The 18713-nt window shown below is 51.9% G+C and overlaps 1 protein-coding gene across 1 annotated transcript in view; it reads left to right on the forward strand.

Annotated features, from left to right (window-relative positions):
• The first annotated feature begins 3311 nt into the window (after positions 1-3311).
• Positions 3312-18713, forward strand: part of CRHR1 (corticotropin releasing hormone receptor 1) — a 37936-nt gene continuing 22534 nt past the window's right edge. Inside the window, exon 1 of the mRNA XM_049780131.1 lies at positions 3312-3659. Coding sequence (XP_049636088.1) covers positions 3624-3659 — 36 coding nt within the window. The 5' untranslated portion in view covers positions 3312-3623. The remainder of the gene's footprint in view (positions 3660-18713) is intronic.

The raw sequence follows: 18713 nt of genomic DNA on the forward strand, positions 1-18713 counted from the left end.
GCAGTTCACAAAGAGAAGATAAAAAAGGGGGGGGGGATCGTCACTGTATAAGAAAATATTCAGCAAAAGTTATAGGCGTCAAAAAAAACACCCATAAAATGTTGAAAAGACATACGTGTCCTTTTTATGCCTTTTGGAATAGTTGCTAATTCACCCAACTTTTAATTACTTATTTGAATGGTTATTTCCCTGACAGTCTGTGAAGAATCAAGTTATAACAGGCCCGGATGCTGTTATATGAATCTTTGTTAGCCTTCCCTTCCAACAATGACTGGGACATAGATTTTACTCGTTAAATACAGTGTTAAATAAATACACAGATGAATAAAGTAATTAACAGCACCCCCTGATCATCAGATAAACTGCCCGCCCCCCACCACCAAACCCAGGAGGCCATTCCTGACTTCATACCTCAGCAGTGCTCTAGACCACGGCTATTTTGAGTATGATCCATTAGCAAAATATCTGTTGTAGACAGTGAAAGGTAAGTGCAGAACTGAGAGGAAAACATTTTAAAATTTTTAAGCAATTTGTCAGAACAGTTTTATGCCCGATGAATCTAGTGGTTTTTATTGTTAAATGGGACTATATTTTGTCTGTCTTTTTTTTTTTGCTAATGATTTATTCCCGCTGCACTTTGCAATAATAGCAGTCTCCAACAGATTAGAAACTTAAAAAAAATTTTAAAACGGGCTCTTTGATGGTCTGAGAAGAAAGCTTCCAGACAATGTCCTCGTGGCCTTTCTATGGAGAGACCCAATGACTCCCGCTGGTAGAAGGGGGCAAGTTCAGGATCCCTCAATGAGTCCCACTTTCGCTGCTTACCCTCACTAGCTCTTTACCACTTTGGAAGGGGCTTGTTCTGGCCTGTCATTTCTTCTGTGCTCCTCACATTTCTTCTTTCTTCCAAACCTGGCAGGAATGAGGTTCAGGCATTGAAGGCTGACTCAGTTTTGGACCTGGAAAAAAAAAAAAAAAGAAGAAGTAGGGACCAGAGTGGTGGCACAGGTGGTAGAGCATTTGCCTTGCATGCACTAACTTAGGGCAGACCTAGGTTCGACCCCTCAACGTCCCATATGGTCCTCCCAAGCCAGGAGTGATTTCTGAGCGCGTAGCCAGGAGTAACTCCTGAGTGTCACCGAGTGTGACCCAAAAACAACAACAACAACAAAACAATGTAGTTCAGGAAGAAGTGTACATCTGGAAAGGGTCAGGTTTGGGGTCCTAGGCCAGATGAAAGGGAATGTGGCCTCTTCTGCAGAAGGAACTTTAAGCACAGAAGCTTCTAACCCCCTAAGACAGAAAAGGCTAAAACTATAAATAAGTGGGTCACAGAGCCATGCAATGTTCCTGCCCCTGTCTGCCCCCTGGGAGGGGGAGTGGAAGCTAAATTGGTGAAATCAACCCAGACAGCACAGGAAGGTTGAAATGTGCCATCCTGTAGGTGCCTCTTTAGAAAGAGAAGGTCTGGATCTGGGGCTAAAAAGCTAGGAAAAGCAAGACTTGATTACAGCCCAATCGATGGCATTAGCATATTTAAAGATCATGTCAAGGGGAAGGCCAAACTGAGCAGTATTTATTAAGCAGAGCTAAGAACCTGGAAATCTCTCGCCTCTGCTAGATTCAGCTCCAAGATTGGACAGTGGTGAGAAGCAGGGTCCCTGCAGGGTCTGCACCAGCCTCTCCTGGACCCCCACAGCTTCCTCTCCTCTAGTTCTGTGGCCTTTGCATGGAGAATGGCCTAGAAGGAAGAAGCAGGATGTTCACACTGCAGCCTCTCACCCTGAGGAGGAAGGGGAGAAGGAAGGAAAGGAGAAGGGTCCTGATTCTAACTAGGTCCTGGCCAGGCTCAGGTTCAAACCATTTACAGATAGAAATTACTTCCACTCTCTTACTAGCTCTCAACAGCCCTGTGAGGGAGCCCTACCCCCTTGCAGAGGTGCAAACGTGGAGGATCTGGTCAAGAATTTCCCTGTTCCGGAGCCTGAGCTCCACCAGACCACTTGTACCTCATTTGGCTCAGGATAATAAATCGTCAATCTGGTCGGTGCCTCCTTTGCTTGGGGAGAGTCAGTGCTGACTCAGCACGGCTGTGTGTGTGTGTGTGTGTGTGTGTGTGTGTGTGTGTGTGTGTGTGTGTGTGTGTGTGTGTGTGTGTGTGTGTGTGATAGTTCGAATCTCTTAAAGGATTGTGAGTCTCATGTAGAAAGAAAGTCCCACCCTGGGTGGCTGATGACAAGGAAAATACATCCCCAACACACACACAAGCTGCAGAACCCCAGGCCCTGGCCTTGAATAGGGAAGGGAGGCTGAGTTAGGCTTGCTCCTGTATGCCTCAGTTTCCTTCACCAACCAGCTGCAGTGGGGCACATTTCCAACTGCAGGGACCCCCTTCCTCTCTCAGTGAAGACTGGCTGGCCAGGCTTAAGGATACTGCAGGCCTTTCCTCCCCAGATGGATCTCAGGTGATAGGAAACCTCTATATTCCTTTTCTTGGGGGACGAAAGAGTCAAATCTTCGCACCTGCTGGGAAAGTTGGGGGAATCCGAGGAAGGGGCAGGGATCCCAGCAGGAAGAAGGCCTCCAGATCTGGCACCAGACCCTGGAAACTCAGCCGAGAGGGGGTGCTGTATCCCCACCGGCTCCGGGACTCTGCAGCCGCCCCGCTGCGCGCCCTGCTTTACCCCCAGCGGGGCTAATACATCCTGCAGGGCATAGCGGGCTCCCCAGTGCCCAAAGGCTCTCTGGAGTCCAGCCCTTCTGGGGTGGGGGACCCAGCAGGACAGCCACTTTAGCTTGCTGCAGGAATGAGCAGCCAGAGGAAAGAAAACGAATGAATAGACGAGGGGGGGGGGCTTCCTTCCTTCTCCGCTCACCCCACCCCAACGCGCAGAGCTTTGGCATCTCTGCGCGCGTCGCGTCGGGCGCGTCCGTGCCCAGGGGCGCAGGGGGTCGGGCCCGACGCCCTACGGGGCTGGAGTGGGGGCGGCGGCACCTGTGCCTGCCCGGACGCAGTTGCCAGCCAGCCTCGCAGTTGGCACGGCGGCTCTGCCAGTGTGCGGGCTTGCCGGGTTCCCCCCCCAAAAAAAGCCCTTAATTGCCGCTTTCTCGAGCCCCCTTCCCAAGTCCCCCCGAGACTCCTAGGCACTCCCAAGCCCCTGGACCTCATTTCACGCTCGCGGGAGGCGGGAAGCCGCTTCATCTCCCCGCCCCCCAAATCTCCAGCATCTGCCCGGGCTGCTGCGGCTGCTTCTGCTGCTTCTGCTGCTGCAAACCCGGGCGCGGGGGGAATATTTAGGGGGTCAGCGCGGGAGCCTTGCGGGGGGAGGCCGGGGGTGCGTGGAGGGAGCCCGGGAGAGGGGAGTGGCGAGGACGCAGGCGGTGGGGGGCAGCCCAGCGAGGCGGGCACCGGGCTGAGTCCGGAGGCGGAGAACCAGGAGCTCCGAGCTGCGGGGCGGTGGAGACGCGGAGCCGGGCACCTGCGGGCCTCGGAGGAGAAGGAACTGGGCGGTTCCCCCGGGGACCCCCCGAGTGTCCCCCGGCCAATCGGCCCCTCTGGAATGCCCAAGGGACCCGGGCGTCCCGCACCGGCACCGTGAGCGAGCGAGCGAGCGAACCCCAGGATGGGATGGAGCCGCCAGCCGCTCCGGCTCGTCAAGGTAAGAGCGAGCGGTCGGTCGGTGCGGGGATCGGTGCGGGGCGCGGACTTGGCAGGGCAGGGCAGGGCAGTGGGGGGTACGCCTGGGAAGGCTTGCAGAGGTTTTGGGGGGCTCCCAACTTCATCTCTCCGGCCACCTAAAGCGGCTGCGGGTGGGGGAATTCTGGTTCTGGAAGGGGGACCGTTCTGGTGCAATGGGAAAAGGAAAGGGTCCGCCCACTATGGGGGTACCAAGCTCTCTCGGAGTCGTGCGGGGCAAAAGATAGTGCCACCTGCCACCCCGACCACCTTGCATGCAGCACCCCCCACTCCCGGCCAGGCCGAGTCGCTCGCCCCCAAAACCCGCTTCTGGGTTGGGCCGCCCCGCAAGCCAGCCAACCCCGCAGCTCCTGCCCCCAGTTTAGGAAAATCAGGATCCCCCGCGCCTCGCCTTGGGGCCTGCGATTTCTATCTCGGGAGAGGAGGCTGTAGGTGCGGTGCTTTGCGGTGCTGTGCAGGGGTGCTGGGTGATGTGCCTGGGCCCGGACGGCTCCCGGGTACCCGCACTCGAGGCTCTCTGGCGCCCCGACTTTAGCAAAGTAACGCGGACGCGCGTCCCGCGCCTTGAAGGCCGAAGTTTGGGGGTGGGGTGCGGCGAGGGGCTGCGGGGTTCTGGGGAGCTCCCGGAAAGGGCTGGAGGGGGTCGCCGGCCAGGCCAGTGCCGGAGACAGGCGATGCCTCTCCAGGGCTGAAGCAGCCGGAGCTGCGGGGCTTGTGCGGGTTAGGGAGGCGGCCCGGCCAGGGAGAGCCCGAGGTGCCCAGCCGTGGCGGTGCAGGCTCCGGGGAAACGCTGCAGCCACCACCACCACCCCAGGCAAGACCCGGGGGAACCCCAGTTCAGCGCATCCTGGAGGCAAATGCCTTGGGGAGAGGGGCGGGCTTCAGCGGATTCGATGTCCCTTCAGTTATTACACCGGGTCCCGGAGTCCACCTGCAAGTTACTTCCAGCCTCTCCCTCCCTGTCCCAAATATTTAGATCTCTTGAGATTCTGTTTTTAATAAATGCTTGGGGTTGGAGACGGAGAGATAGCACAGCGGGTAGGACTTTTGCTTTGCATGTGACCGTCCAGGGTTTGATCCCTGGCATCCCATATAGTCCCCCTGAGCCTGCCAGGAGTGATTTCTGAGCGCAGAGTCAGGAGTAATCCAGGAGTGCCTCTGGCTATGGCCCCAAAATTTAAAAAAATGTCTGGAGTCAGTATTTGGACCTTTCTACTGTCCCTGGGGGTGAACCCCAGGGATTATTTTTCTGGGTGATCAAGAAGGTAGGAGAGAGGAAAAGAGGAAAAAAGAAGGTTGGATAAATGGCATGAAGTGAAGATTTTCCGAAAGGGCGGTGTGTGTGTGTGTGTGTGTGTGTGTGTGTGTGTGTGTGTGTGTGTGTGTGTGTGTGTGTTAAATCCGGTCTGAATTCAGAAATGAAAATGAGTTGATGCTTTTAAATGGACTCAAAGGACTGAATCCTATGATTGTTTACATTTGCATGGTGATAGGTTACGTGTTTCTTCTCCAGTCTTCCTTAAAACATGCAAATCTTGGCATACAATTTTTCTAGAAAAACATTTCCTGGTGTGTGGTGTGGTGTGGGGTGTGTGTTTGTGTGTGTGTGTGTGTGTGTGTGTGTGTGTGTGTGTGTGTGTGTGCATTTCTCCTAGGTTTAAGTAAATGCCCTTTATAAAGTCTGGCCTAATGAATTCTGAAAGGTACTCAAAAAATACACAAAGAGTGAGGCAATGATTGAACTTTACCTTTTGGGGGGGCGCACCCAGCTGTGCTCAGAGGTCATTCCTGGTTCTGTGCTCAGAAATCACTCCTGGCAGGCTCAGATGCCAGGGATGGAACCCAGGCTAGCCACGGGCAAGGCAAATGCCCTATACACTGTGCTATCTCTCTGACCCCAAATGTTACCTTTTTGTTTTTGGATTTACAAAGTATATACAACTTGCTTAGCACATACCATTGGATCCTCATATCAGTCCTAAGATGTGAGACTTAGTACTCAGAGAGACTAAGATGAATTATTGTCATAGAGCCAGTGAACCAGAGGACCAGAGCCCAGCCTCAGGGGCTCAGTCACTTCATTTATTAGTTTTCACCCCAAGATACCAAGTCACTTAAATCTCACCCCAGGGCTCTGCGAGCCAAGAACTTAGGGGAGTTTGTTAACATAAAAGTATGACTACAGAGGCTAGAGTGACAGTACAGCATGTGAAGTCTTTACCTCACATGTGACCAGTCAAGGTTCAAACCCCAGCACCCCCATGGTCTCCAAACCCTGCCAGGAGTGATCCCTCAGCACTAAGCCAGAAGTAAGTCAGAACACTTCTGGACATAGCCTAAAATTTACATGATGTGTGTGTGTGTGTGTATGTATGTGTGTGTGTTATTTAGTCCAAGTGAAGCTCTGTCCCCAAACAAGTAACCAGTGCTAAGAAACGCAACTGGCCCTGCAGGGGTACAATGCCCTGAGGAAGGGATGTGAGTTCTGGTGTGTGTATGTGTGTCTACGCACACATATGTGTGCACGAGGTGGATATGCATGTGAAAGTGTGTACAGGAGGCAATTGTGTTTGTATATGCATATGGCGTTCTTGGATTCAAAGCAGGAGACAAAATTAAGGCCTCTCCTCCCAGTGTCCAGACCCCTGAACAACCAGCCCAGCAATCTTAGCTCCATGCTGCGAAGTCCAATGTTACTACCCGGATGGCGAAGGCCTGGCTACATGAGTTTGTAAAGGAGAGTTCTGGGAGAAAATTGGTTTTATTGCTTTTCATATTATTATTAAAAAAAAAAAAAAAAAGCCTGGCGATGTTATTACAAAGTCTGGAGACCAGAGTGGGGAGAGAATTAGGCTCCTACCTCCCTGTACAGCTCCAGTTCCCACTGTAAGGACAATCTCACAGGCCCTTGGTCACATCTGCTCTCAGGCATGTGCCCTTTGTCCCAAACAGGTGGTGGCAGTGATGGCAGCTGCCTATAGCTAGAAGTGGACAAGTTTCCCTAGAATGGTGCACGATAGGGCTTGTGTGCCTGGTTCCTTTGACAGATAATATGGAGTCAGGTTTTTGAGAGCAGCATTGGCAGGAAGGCTGAGGAGCAAAACAGTGTAAGCCCATGAGAGCTGGAGTGGTAGCACAGTGGTAGTGAATTTGCCTTGCTCACAGCTTATCCAGGACGGACATGGTTCGATTCCCAGCTTCCCCTCTGGTCCTCCGAGCCTGCCAGGAGTGATTTCTGAACACAGAGCCAGTAGTAAGTCCTGAGAGCTGCCGGGTGTGGCTAAAACAACAACAACAACAACAGTGTGAGATTAGGTGAAGCTACATCCCAGCTGCCTTGTGGTACGGGGAGCCAGCTGGAGAGAGGCTGAGGCAAGTCTTCAGGATTCATAGGACTGCCCCACTCAGCGATCTGGCTCAGGTGGTCCAATTCTGAAGGACACAAAAGATCTATACATCAGAGTCCTGAGCCAGAGCTGACAAAGTCAGGCTTAAGTGGAAAGAGATTCCATTTCATACTCTCTCTCTCTTTCACCAACATTCAGCTCCCTAGAGATACTGCCAGTAGGGTCTAGCTTCACCAAAGAGCCTAGATGTTCCAGGCTGCCCCTGGGCACTACCCTATGTAACTATAGTACTTGCCAGGCTGAGGGTCCCTGGAATGGCAGACAGACTGGATTGGATACAGAGCAAATAATTTCATTCGTGGTATTGGCAAACTCTCAGTACCAGCAATGCTTCTAATCTGCTGCGTGACTTCAAGCAAGTCACCTTCCCTCTCTGAATTGCAGTTCGTTTGTGTACAAAGATATTAGCCAAGATCACCTTTCAGAGCTCTGTGAAAGGTCTGGAGGGCCAGGAAAAACAGATGCAAGCTCTGCCCTTTCTTAGGGAGCTCAGTGTCCTCTGTCAGACAGACATCCAGCCATAAAGGGCAGGGGGGGCCAGAACTATAGCACAGCATGTAGGCCACTAGCCTTGCATGCAGCCAAGCAGGGCTCAATTTCCAGCACCCCATATGGTCCCCAAGCCTGTCAGAAGCAATTTCTGAGCATAGAGCCAGACGTAGCCCCTGAGCACGGCCTGGTGTGCCCTGCCACAAAGAAAAAAAAGAAAGAAAGAAAGAAAGAAAAAGAAAGGGAGGTGGTATCTACCTAGCTCAGAAGGTTGCAGCTGGCATAAAACAGATAAAAAGATACACCACCCCCCACTTCAACTATCCCAGAGTTGCAGCCAAAGTTGCAAGCTCCAGAGGTCCAGGCCAATAGCCCATAGCTTATTGTGCACTCTAGGACAGACTCGCCTCTTCCCTCCTTGGCAGCACTGGCACTCATCCGTCAATGTGACTATTGCCTCTTGCCACTGAGGCTGATGTGGGCACTGTAGCCCCATAGCTTCAACACGACATGCCCAGGCCATATCCTAACAGAGAAGGCTGAGAAATGCCAAAACCAGAAGGCAGAAAAACACCTGCAGACATGGGAATCCACATAGCTGGCTGGTGAAGAAGCCTCAGCCATTCCTATGGTTCGGGGTGCTGCTAAGAGTGGGGAACTCCCATGGAACTCCCACCTAGGAGTGTTTAGAGGGGGACAGTCTGGGAGCCTGGATCTAGGCCCTTCCACATTTCTTCCTCCGTGGAAAGGAACTGACATGGTCTCTCCCAGCTCATGCTTCAGCTAGAGAAAACAGTGAGTCCCTTCCGGAGCAAAGGTCAAGTGGCTGCAGTTTCAGATCCAAAGTGGAAATTGGTTCGTTCTGACTCTGGTCTGCTTAAAGGTTCTGTCAGCTTTTGAGAGGCCCTTGGAAGTATCTTCAATGCAAGCTTGTCTTGGCGATCACGGCTCTCCAGGCGCCATCCGAAAGCTTGCATCACCCCCAACCTGCAAAGCAGGACCAGCAAAGGGAGCAGACGTGAGCTTGAACCCTGACTATGCTCTGACGCTCTGGGCCAGTGAGACTGCCATTCTCAACCTCTGCTTCTTCATCGTGATCATGACTGCAGGAGATTCTGTGAGAGATGGAGCACAGCCACACAGTGCCCGGGGCCTCATGAATATGAATAAGTGCTTCATAAATATTAGCTGTGTAGACACCCAATCTTCCCCAGCGTTCTGCATCCAAGGAAGACCATCAAAAGGAAGTTAAGGAGAGAGGGTGCTAGGCGGTGTGCAGTCTCCTCCTGCCCCTGAATCTTGGTCACAGTTCCGAAGGGGAAAGGATGGGGTCACCTCCTTTGGGTTGACCTAAAAGGTCAAAGGTCAAGAGCACTCACAATTTCCTCTGCCATGAAAAAAATAAATGGATAGTAAAAGCAAGCTATGGAGGGAGATTAATATGAAACTCGGAGCTCTGATGGCTTTTTTCTGGATTCTATTAATCGTTAGTTTATTTACCCCTTTTTTTCCTGGACAGATGATATCTGAGTGGCTGGGGGATGAGAGGGACAGGAAGCCGAGAAGGCTGAGTGGAACCCACATCCCTTTCCTGTAAAGTGGGGTATGCTGAGGGGCAGTTTGAGAGATGGGCCTCAAAATGCAGAATTGCCTGTTTCAGGGACTGGAGAGATAGAGTGGAGGTAGGGCATTTGCCTTGCATGCAGAAGGATGGTGGTTCAAATCCCGGCATCCCATATGGTTCCCAGAGCCTGCCAGGAGTGATTTCTGAGCTAGAGCCAGGAGTAACCCCTGAGCGCTGCCGGGTATGACCCAAAAATAAACAAATAAAAAGAATTGCCTGTTTCAGGGCTTCCACCAGTGTTTTCTCTCTTTGGGGATTAAGCCCCATGGCCATGAGCTGATCTTAGGACAGGTGACCATTTTCATGAGTGTTTTTCTGTCCTTTACGCCAGGACCCTCAACCTCTTGCACCATACTGCAGTCCCCAGAGAGGTGACTGGGGGGGGGGGTTGTTCCACTCACCAGCTGGTGCCCTGACAATCCTCCCCACCCCCCAGAAAATCTGGCCTGAGCCAGGCTCCTAGGTCAGTGTCTATGACAGAAACTCACCAGACTGGTCCAGTTGCTGCAGGGAGGGGGCTTTGTTCTAGGATGTTCTGAGTGCTTTGCCAATTCAGCACTAGATCTAAGAGGGAGGGGCCACTTTTTTTGGGGGGGGTCACACCTAGCTGTGCTCAGGGTTTACTCTGGGCTCTATGCTCAGAAGTCGCTCCTGGCAGACCTGGGGGGACCATATGGGATGCTGGGATTCCAACCACCTTTCTTCTGCATGCAAGGCAAATGCCTTATCTCCATGCTGTCTCTCCGGCCCCAGGAAGGGGCCATCTTAAAGCTGAGCAGGAACCTCTCTGGAATCTTCCGTGCTTGTGCTCAGGGTCCTTCTGAGCATGGGAACAAAGTACCCTGAAGGGCATCTGGGGTTCAGCAGCTTAAAGGGGAGCTGGTAAGGGACAGGCTGGGGCAGAAATCGCGGCTTGACTTATCCACTGGCCATGGGACCTACATTTTGCCTGTTTCCTGTTTCCTTGAGAGTACAAGGTTTTGTGGGGGCAATGTCTATGATCATTGCCCTACCAAGGAGACAGATGAGAGGGTGCTCTGAGCAGAAGGGGTGGGGAGTATCCCAGGTAATAGGTGGAGCTGTTCGAGTAGCAGGGGGCTCAGGGATCTAAGAGGGCTGGGTACCTTGGGGAAAGGTTAGGTCAGCTCTGGGCGGTTTCCCAGGCCCAGACAGAGATAGACAGTTGTAGGGAGCCAGTGGGCCGAGACTTGGGATTGTGTTAGTTTGGATCTTGCAGTGGAACATGAGACAAGGGAGAATCTAGAGGGAAAGGCGGAGACTGGCACTGGGAGATGTTGGACTGAGGGTAGGATGAATGGAAGTGTCTCAAAGAAAGAGGAAAGGGAAGGCAGAGAAAATGGATGGCTGACAGAAAAGAAGATATTTAAGCCTGCTATTCTTGCTTGGTACCTTCTCCCAGCACCGCAAAGACCCTGTGCCCTCCTATTCTTACAAGAGCACTCCACTTACACTCAGATAGAAAGCAGGGAGCAGTGACAGTGGTGGGGGAGGAGCGCCCCATGCCTGGACTTCCACGGGCTCAGAGGAGCCTGTAATCTTTTTGATCTTTTATTTTATTTTATTTTGTTTGGGGGCCACACTTGGGTGTTGCTCAGAGGTTATTCCTGGCTCTGCACTCAGGGATTATTCCTGGCAGTGTTTGGGGGACCATATGAGGTTCCGGGCATCAAGCCCATGCAAAGCAAATGCCTACCTGCTGTGCCATCACTCTGGTCCCGAACCCTTATAAAATTGGAACCCCAAATTCCACTTCTCCCTTTCTTCCTTATCCCCTTTTCTCTTATACATGCAGACACACAGAGTGTGGGAGCCACGGGCAGCCTCATGAAGCAGCTTCAAGGAAGCAGAGGCAGAACCTGGGCACCCTCACCAGACTCCGCCTTGCATGAGCCCCCTCCCCCAAGTTCTGGGCCTGACCCCAGAACCATTGCCTGCTCAGAGAGTCCAGAGTGTGGCCTGATGGAGAGGTCCAGTACCCACAAGTTTTAAGGAGACTCTGAGTGGGGTAGAGGAGTGTGAGGGGAATGGGGAGAAGTTAGGAGCAGGATGCAGGTTGAGGGCAGCCCTGTATCTCAGCCTTTTTCACAGCATGTGCCTCATGGGTGGGAGGTCAGAGACCTCCACTTCTTGGGGTGGAGACATATGGGATGAGAATAAGCACAAGACCCAGTGCTGGGCAAGTCTTGGGGAAATTCTGGGCTTCAGAAAAGGGACAGAGCACCCAGGAATCCTGCCCTTGGCAGACACCCCAAGAACACAGAAACCCTCACTGGAAGGATACACACATGACTCTGCCGGTCACAGCACTTCTTCCAGCAACTGAGATGGGAAACCACCATTCCCTGGTCTGTGAGCAGAGATAAAGATGTGGGCTTGGAACACAGCAGCTCTGCACTCCTGGAAGGAAGGAGGAGATCCCGCCTTTGCTGCAGCATGGATGGAGCTACAGGGGGTGTGTCCCGTGAAATTAGAGGAAGGACAGATAATGGGTGAACTCACTCACCTGTGGCAGCTACAAAGAACCAAGCACAGGGAGAGCCAGCATCTGAGACAATGACTCCTTGAAGTCTGAACATGGAACTGGATTACCAGGTTGTGGGGTGGAGGAGGAAGAGGTAGGTGCGCTAGAAGTGACATCAGGACCCCAGTACTCAGCGCAGGTCGTGGACATGCTGTTGGAGGTGGAGGGGCAATATTTTTGTACATCACAAGCATAAGAAACACTACTGAAACCATGTACCTGGGATGGGAGGAAGGAAGGAAGGAAGGAAGGAAGGAAGGAAGGAAGGAAGGAAGGAAGGAAGGAAGGAAGGAAGGAAGGAAGGAAGGAAGGAAGGAAGGAAGGAAGGAAGGAAGGAAGGAAGGAAGGAAAGGAGGGAGGGAGGGAGGGAGGGAGGGAGGGAGGGAGGGAGGGAAGGAGGGAGGGAGGAAGAAGTAAAGCAGAAGCAGGGTGCATATGTGAGGATTTCACTCCATGCTGCCCACCCCAGACCTTTCTTTAGCTCCACTCTGGAGTGTGGTGAGCACTGTGGTAGCAGCTAGATAAAGATAAAGAGCTTCTAGAAGGCAGTAAAGTGGGGGCCATAAAGGAAGCTCACCAACATGTCCCACAGTCAAAGGGGACAGAAAGGGAAAAATCCTGTATTCTCCTGTCCAATGACTCCATTGTTCAGTCATGACAACACAGGCTCCACCCTCTGGGAATGGCCTCCTACCCCACAGAGGGCTGGGCTCCAGTCCTCATAGCCCCTGGTTGGGGACAGGTCCCAAAAGAAGGCCAGAATTGGGAAACATTTAGGGCTAGCTCCTCCTCCTTCTCTGTAGGCAGGAGAGTTTTCTCCCCGCTTTTTTTCTCTTTGCACAACAGTGATTTAAGTTAATTAAATGGAACAATGCATGATTTCTCATCTGCCTAGAATAATTTTTCTCCTCTCACCCACTTTGGGGGAATGCACAGATTCTGGCAGCGGTAGGCACAGACTGTGGCTCTATGAGGCCACGGATCGGAGGTACTGGCTGGGAGTAGGATGGAGACAGGTTCTAGGCCACCAAAGGGTCTGATTTGCTGTTCTTTGTCCCAAGCCAGAGCTTTTCTGCAAGCACCAGTAAGACCATATTCACTCTTGACCTGGTGGACAAATAGCACAGGACTCCAGCCTCCAGTGCTGAGCCCAATCTTGGCTCCTCTGAACAAGACAGAAACTTCACTATTGATGCCTTTGCTGACCTCAATCACTCCTCACTGCAGACAGAGCCCCTAGAGGCAGGCAGGTCTCTAAAGAGCTAATCTCACACACTTTACTTCTACAAACTGGATCTTCATCTTTACACACAACTGGAGACCCAGATCTTTCAAGCAGACGACACTGGCAGGAAGCTCCTGATTTCTCCTCTTGATTTTTGCCTGAAACAGTTTTACCTGATCTGATGAAAGTTCATATTCAACCTGTCTACAGGACTCATACCACTTGGCAGTGAAACAAGCACAAACTATTCAATTTTTAAAAAAATAGATAAATGGCCCAATTCTTTTTTACTTTTTCAAAAAAAAAATGGACGGTAAAATCAACAACTAGATCCAAGACGTGGTGCTTGATCTCATTCACAAATCCTCAGGGACATGCAAGTCAAGACCCTTTGAGCAGAAACATGTGCGAACGGCTATTGTCAAAAAGACAAATAGCCACAAATGTTGGGAAGGTTTGGCGCAAAGGGCATTTGAGTGCACTAAAGTGGGAGTTGCAAATCGACAGAGATACCAGAGAAACAATATGAAAGTCCCTCAAAAAAGAAAACCTAAGACATAGCAAAGGATCTAGCAGTTTTACTTTGAGGCATATATCCTAAATAAGTGAAATCCTTATTTTTCTTTCTTTATTTATTTATGTTGATTTGGGGGTCACAAATGGCAGTGCTCAAGAGTCAACTCCTGATTGCACTTAGGAATCACTCCTAGAGGTGTGCAGGGGACCATATGAGATGCTGGGTATCAAACCCAGTTTGACAGTGCTCAAGGCAAACCTACCCCTTGCCTTGCTTCGACCCTAAAGTTCCTTTTAAATAGCTCTGTTTCTATACACACACTCTCTTTCTCTCTCTCTCTCTCTCTCTCTCTCTCTCTCTCTCTCTCTCTCTCTCTCTCTCTCTCTCTCTCTCTCACACACACACACACACACACACACACACACACACACACACACACGGAAAATCCTGCCAATTGCTATAGCACAGACCTCAAGAGCTATGTTAAGTAAACTCATTCAGAGACAGGCAACTAGTGTTTTAGATGTTTTCTAGAAAATAGGAAGCTAAAGAGTGGACTGATGTCTCCCAGGCCATAAGAGACTGTGTGTGTGTGCAAGTGGGTGAGGTGGTCAAAGGTTTCTAAAGTGAGCAAGTTCTGAACCTCTGGGATGGCTCCATGACTCGAGATGCCTGTTCGTCCTCCAAAATTGAAAATGGCTCACAGAAAAGGATTAAGATTTTTGCTTGCTTTGTTTTGTTTTTATTTTGGCACCCACCTGGGAGTGTTCAGAAGCTACTCCTGGCTCAGTGCTCAAGAATGATGCCTAGAGATTCTCAGGGGACCATGCAGTGCTGGGCTTGAACCCGAGCCTCCTGCATGCAGAGAGGTGCTCCTGTTTGTTGAACCTCTCTCCAGCCTAAGAGTAGATCTTGGGACTATATGAGATAGCTGTGCAGTAGATGTGTGTGTCACAACAAGCTCACACAAACTTATGTGTGAATCCAGAGGCAAGGCTGGTGTAGGGCAAAGAAGTGTCAGAGTGGTTCTGGATCAGCTCTGGGGGTTGTGGGGTCCAGGGACCCAGGAGGCAGCAGCCTGCCTTTGTTGACCAGCAGATGGCACTGCTCCCCTGGGGATTCCCTACAGAGGGGGCCAACAGGGGACCCTCTGGCTCTCTTGAGGATGAACTCCCAGTCTCCCAAGCCTAGGAGAGCAGGCAGCAAGACCCAGGCCCTTGACCTACTTCAAGGCCTCTCCCAGGCCACCCTTCCCCATGCTCTCTGGGCCTCAGTTTCCATACTTAGACCTGAGACAGTCCACGAGCTCAGGAGCCAACTGCCGAGGCATCGCCACAGACCCTGCAGACCTTGGGAACCCTCAGGGCCCCGCAGTGCCCCAGCTTCTCCACAGATGCCAGTGTCCAGTCCACCCCTGGGAAGCACTTCCTGCTCACCGTCCACTTGGCTTCTTCCAGCTCAACCTTGAAAGCTAGGCCCTACCCAGTGCCTGCAAGTGAGTGTGTGAATGTGTGACCATGTATTAACACATGTGGAGCATGTGTTTGTTGTGTGTGAGAGTGTGAAAGTGTAGGTATGTGGTTGTGTGTTTGTGTGTGAGTGTTGTGTGTAAGCAAGTAAGTGTGAGGTTGTGAGAATATGTGAACATAGGTAGGCATGTGAGGTGTGAAAGTGCGTATATTTTTGAACGTGTGTCAGTACATGTGAGTGTTTGTGACTCTGTCTCTGAATGAGAGTGTTGTGTGTCTATGTATCAGCATGTGTAAAAGTCTGACTGTGTGAGCACACGTTGGAGTGTGTGAATGCATATGCATGTGTGTGAGAGTTGTGTGCCTATGAATGTGTCTATGAGAATGTGTGTGTATTGTGAAAGTATGAGTGCATTTTTGAATGTGCAAGGGCTTCTGTAGTGGTGTCTGAGTGCATCAGAATGTACATAAGGCTCTCATCTCTCCCAGCCCTTTGGGTTGCTGGGAAGATTCTAGGCACAGAGCTTTGGACACTGGCACTTCGCTGACATTTCACTGTGTCCCTCGCTCTCTTCCCTTGGACCCAGGAGTGTGGTGCAGGTCAGGAGAGGCCCCTGAGACACCCCAACTGGGCTTAGAACCCAAACTCTGAGAGAAGGCATCTCACTCCCCTTGGCCTGGCCCCCACAATGGGGGGGGGGTCTTTGCCAAGATCACCTAAGATAGGGAAGATCTATCTAAGATAGGCCTAAGATAGGCCTATCAAGATAGACCCCTTCTGGGCCTCTTAGAACTCCCAAGAGGTAGAGGCAGCCCAGGGGAGCCTTGGGGGGGGAGGCTTGTCTCTCACCAGTGGCCCCCGGGGCCCTCCCTGAAAGGTTAATTACCAAATCATCCCATCAGAGAAAATTGCACTTCTGTGCCCTCAAGACCAGGCTGTGCCCAGCTCCGCAGTTATTTATGGTCTGTAATAAGCATTTCCCGGGGTGATTAACCTTTATGCCAGAGTCATACTGGGAATGGAGATGCCGCTTCTATTCCAGTCAGGAATAGTCAGAGTGTGTCCCCTCTCCTGTCTGCCCTCTCCTCGTGCCTGTTTTAAGCTCCCACCTCCACCCCAGCCATAGTCTGGGGCCTCCACTGTGCACAATAGAACATGCAGTGCAGGTAGTGACTCCATCTGCTCTGCATCTTGATTCTCTGTATCAGAAATCTATGCCCCAGGGATGTTGGATCAGTAGCTGCACTCTCAGGTCCCAAGGACCATCTGAGGTGCTCCGTGGTGAGTAGGGAGACTCACATGAGGTTTGGGGGGCTTTGGGATACCAGCTCTGATCATAGCTTCCTTGTTTGGGGATGTTAGTCATTGCTGGGACTTAGGAGAAAATGGTTTGTTGTTTTTTTTTTTTTTTGGTTTTTGGTTTTTGGGTCACACCCGGTGGTGCTCAGGGTTACTCCTGGCTGTCTGCTCAGAAATAGCTCCTGGCAGGCACGGGGGACCATATGGGACACCGGGATTCGAACCAACCACCTTTGGTCCTGGATCGGTTGCTTGCAAGGCAAACGCTGCTGTGCTATCTCTCCGGGCCCGAGAAAATATTTTCATTTGAATCAAGAGCCCTGCAGCAGGCAGCATTGAACCTGGGGGTCACACCCTGCTTTGTGGGTATGTCAACCTCAAGCAGCACTAAGTGGGGAAGGACATGGCCTGGAATGGGGGGAGCTGCAGGGAGCTGGGAAAGGACAGTCAGTGAAGGGAGAGAAGGTGCAGCCAGCCCTGCCTCCAGACAATGACCTAGGGAAACCTGAAAAGCCCTTCCAGACCCGTCCTCAGGGCAGGCGTGGGCTGGCACCAGCTGCTAACAAGCTGTACGATGGAGAACAGACTCTCAGTGGCTGAAAATGGCTTTATGAAACCATGTAAAAGGGACATCACTGACAGTCTGGGGGGACAAGCAGGCCAGGGTGATAGGCTGGGATGGCAGTCTGGAACAGACTTTACTGTGACAGGCAGACTAGGATGACAGTCTGGGGGACAGGCAGGCCATGGAGACAGGCTGGGGTAACAATCTGAAAGACAGGCTTGGTGATAAACAGGCTGAAGAGGGGACAGGCAGGTTAGGTTGACATTCTGGAGGATGGGATAGGTGACAGGAAGGCTGAGGTGACAGGATGGGGTGACAGGCAGGCCTGGTGACAGGCAGGCAGGGTGACAACCTAGTGACAGGCTATCTGAGTGATGGGCCACCGCTGAAGAGATACTGCCTCAATCTCTCGGCTTTCAACTCCCTGACGGGTCCCATGTGTCTGCACCTCTGGGGGCTACAAGACTTTGGGGTTTGGGCTAAGACCCCCCCTGGCCTGTGTCTTTGCCATCAAATGGGAAGCTTGGAGCTGGGTCCCCAGAGGTGGGTTCCACACAGCAGAGACAGGGCCTAGCTCAGGTCCCTGAGTCCAGCACAGACATCCTGCAGTCACAGGGCCTGGAACTGATTGATTTATGGGGAGAAGGGGTGGCTAAACCCCGAATAGGCAGAGGTATGTGGGGAGGATCTGTGACTTGGGGAAAGCAGGTTGGCATCAAATGGCTTCACTTGGGAAGGCTCGTCCTGTCTTTAACTGCCCCCCTGAATGAGCTGCCCCAGGGCCCCCCACTTCCTATATGTGTGTATATGTGTCATGTGAAGTGTTTGTCTGTCTGGGTAACATGACTTGTGGTGTCTTTCTGGGAATATGGCTCATGTGTATGAGTAATGTGTCTCGATAACGTGACTGTGTGTGTGTGTTGGGGAGCCGCAGGGGCAGGTGGGAAGTTGGGGCTACAGTCCTCATTCAAGGCAGCCACTGTGGTGGCACTGAGGATTTGGCTCCACTTCTTGAGCAGCCCAGCTGGCCCAGGGACTGGCCACAGCATTTCTCCTAGACGATGAGGCAGAAGCTCTTTCTCTGGCTCTCTAGGGCTTCCGGAAGTTTAATTACTGAATAATAAGTGTTAGAAATTGCTTGGGGCTGGAGAGATGCACCAGAGTGTTCTAATCACCCCTGCGCCCTGAGAGCCAGTTAACCCCAGCGGGCTGGTCCAGTAGTGCATGTGCCTGACTCAGGATGGGGTGCAGGGATGGGCTGCATTCAGGGCCTGGAGCTTGACCTCAGGCATGATCACATGCATGAGATCTTGCATGACCACATGTAGAGACGCCCAAGGACATGCCAGATATATGCCGGGGAGGAAAGTGTGGCTCTGTGAGACAACGTGGGTGAAGGGTCGAGGGTAGGAGACACTTCCTGCAGGGAGCAGGGCAGCCTCTGGCCCATGTGGAGTCCATCTCACCCTGGACTGCAAGTGGGCAAAGGGGGAACAGATCTGCCTCTTAAAGGGTCAGGAAAGGAAGGAGGGGATGCCAGGGACCATGAGTGTGTGCTGAGGGACATTAGTGATCAATAAGCCCAGAAAATTCAGCCCTGGAAAAGGGCAGGTTAGTGGCCAGAGTGATAACACAGTGGGTAGGGTGTTTGCCTTGCACACGGCTGACCTGGGTTCAATCTCTGGCATCCCATGCGGCTTCCTGAGTCTGCCAGGAGTGATTTCTGAGCTCAGAGATAGGAGTAACACCTGAATGCTGTTGGATGTGGCTCAACCCCCCCCCCCCAAAAAAAAGGCAAGCCAGTTTGCATCTAAAGAGGGGGGTTAGGACTGCTGCCCTGAACAGATGGGTAGGGAGAAGTTCATGGCAAGGGACCCT

Source organism: Suncus etruscus, chromosome 1, assembly GCF_024139225.1.
Source record: "Suncus etruscus isolate mSunEtr1 chromosome 1, mSunEtr1.pri.cur, whole genome shotgun sequence".
NCBI classification, from domain to species: Eukaryota; Metazoa; Chordata; class Mammalia; order Eulipotyphla; family Soricidae; genus Suncus; species Suncus etruscus.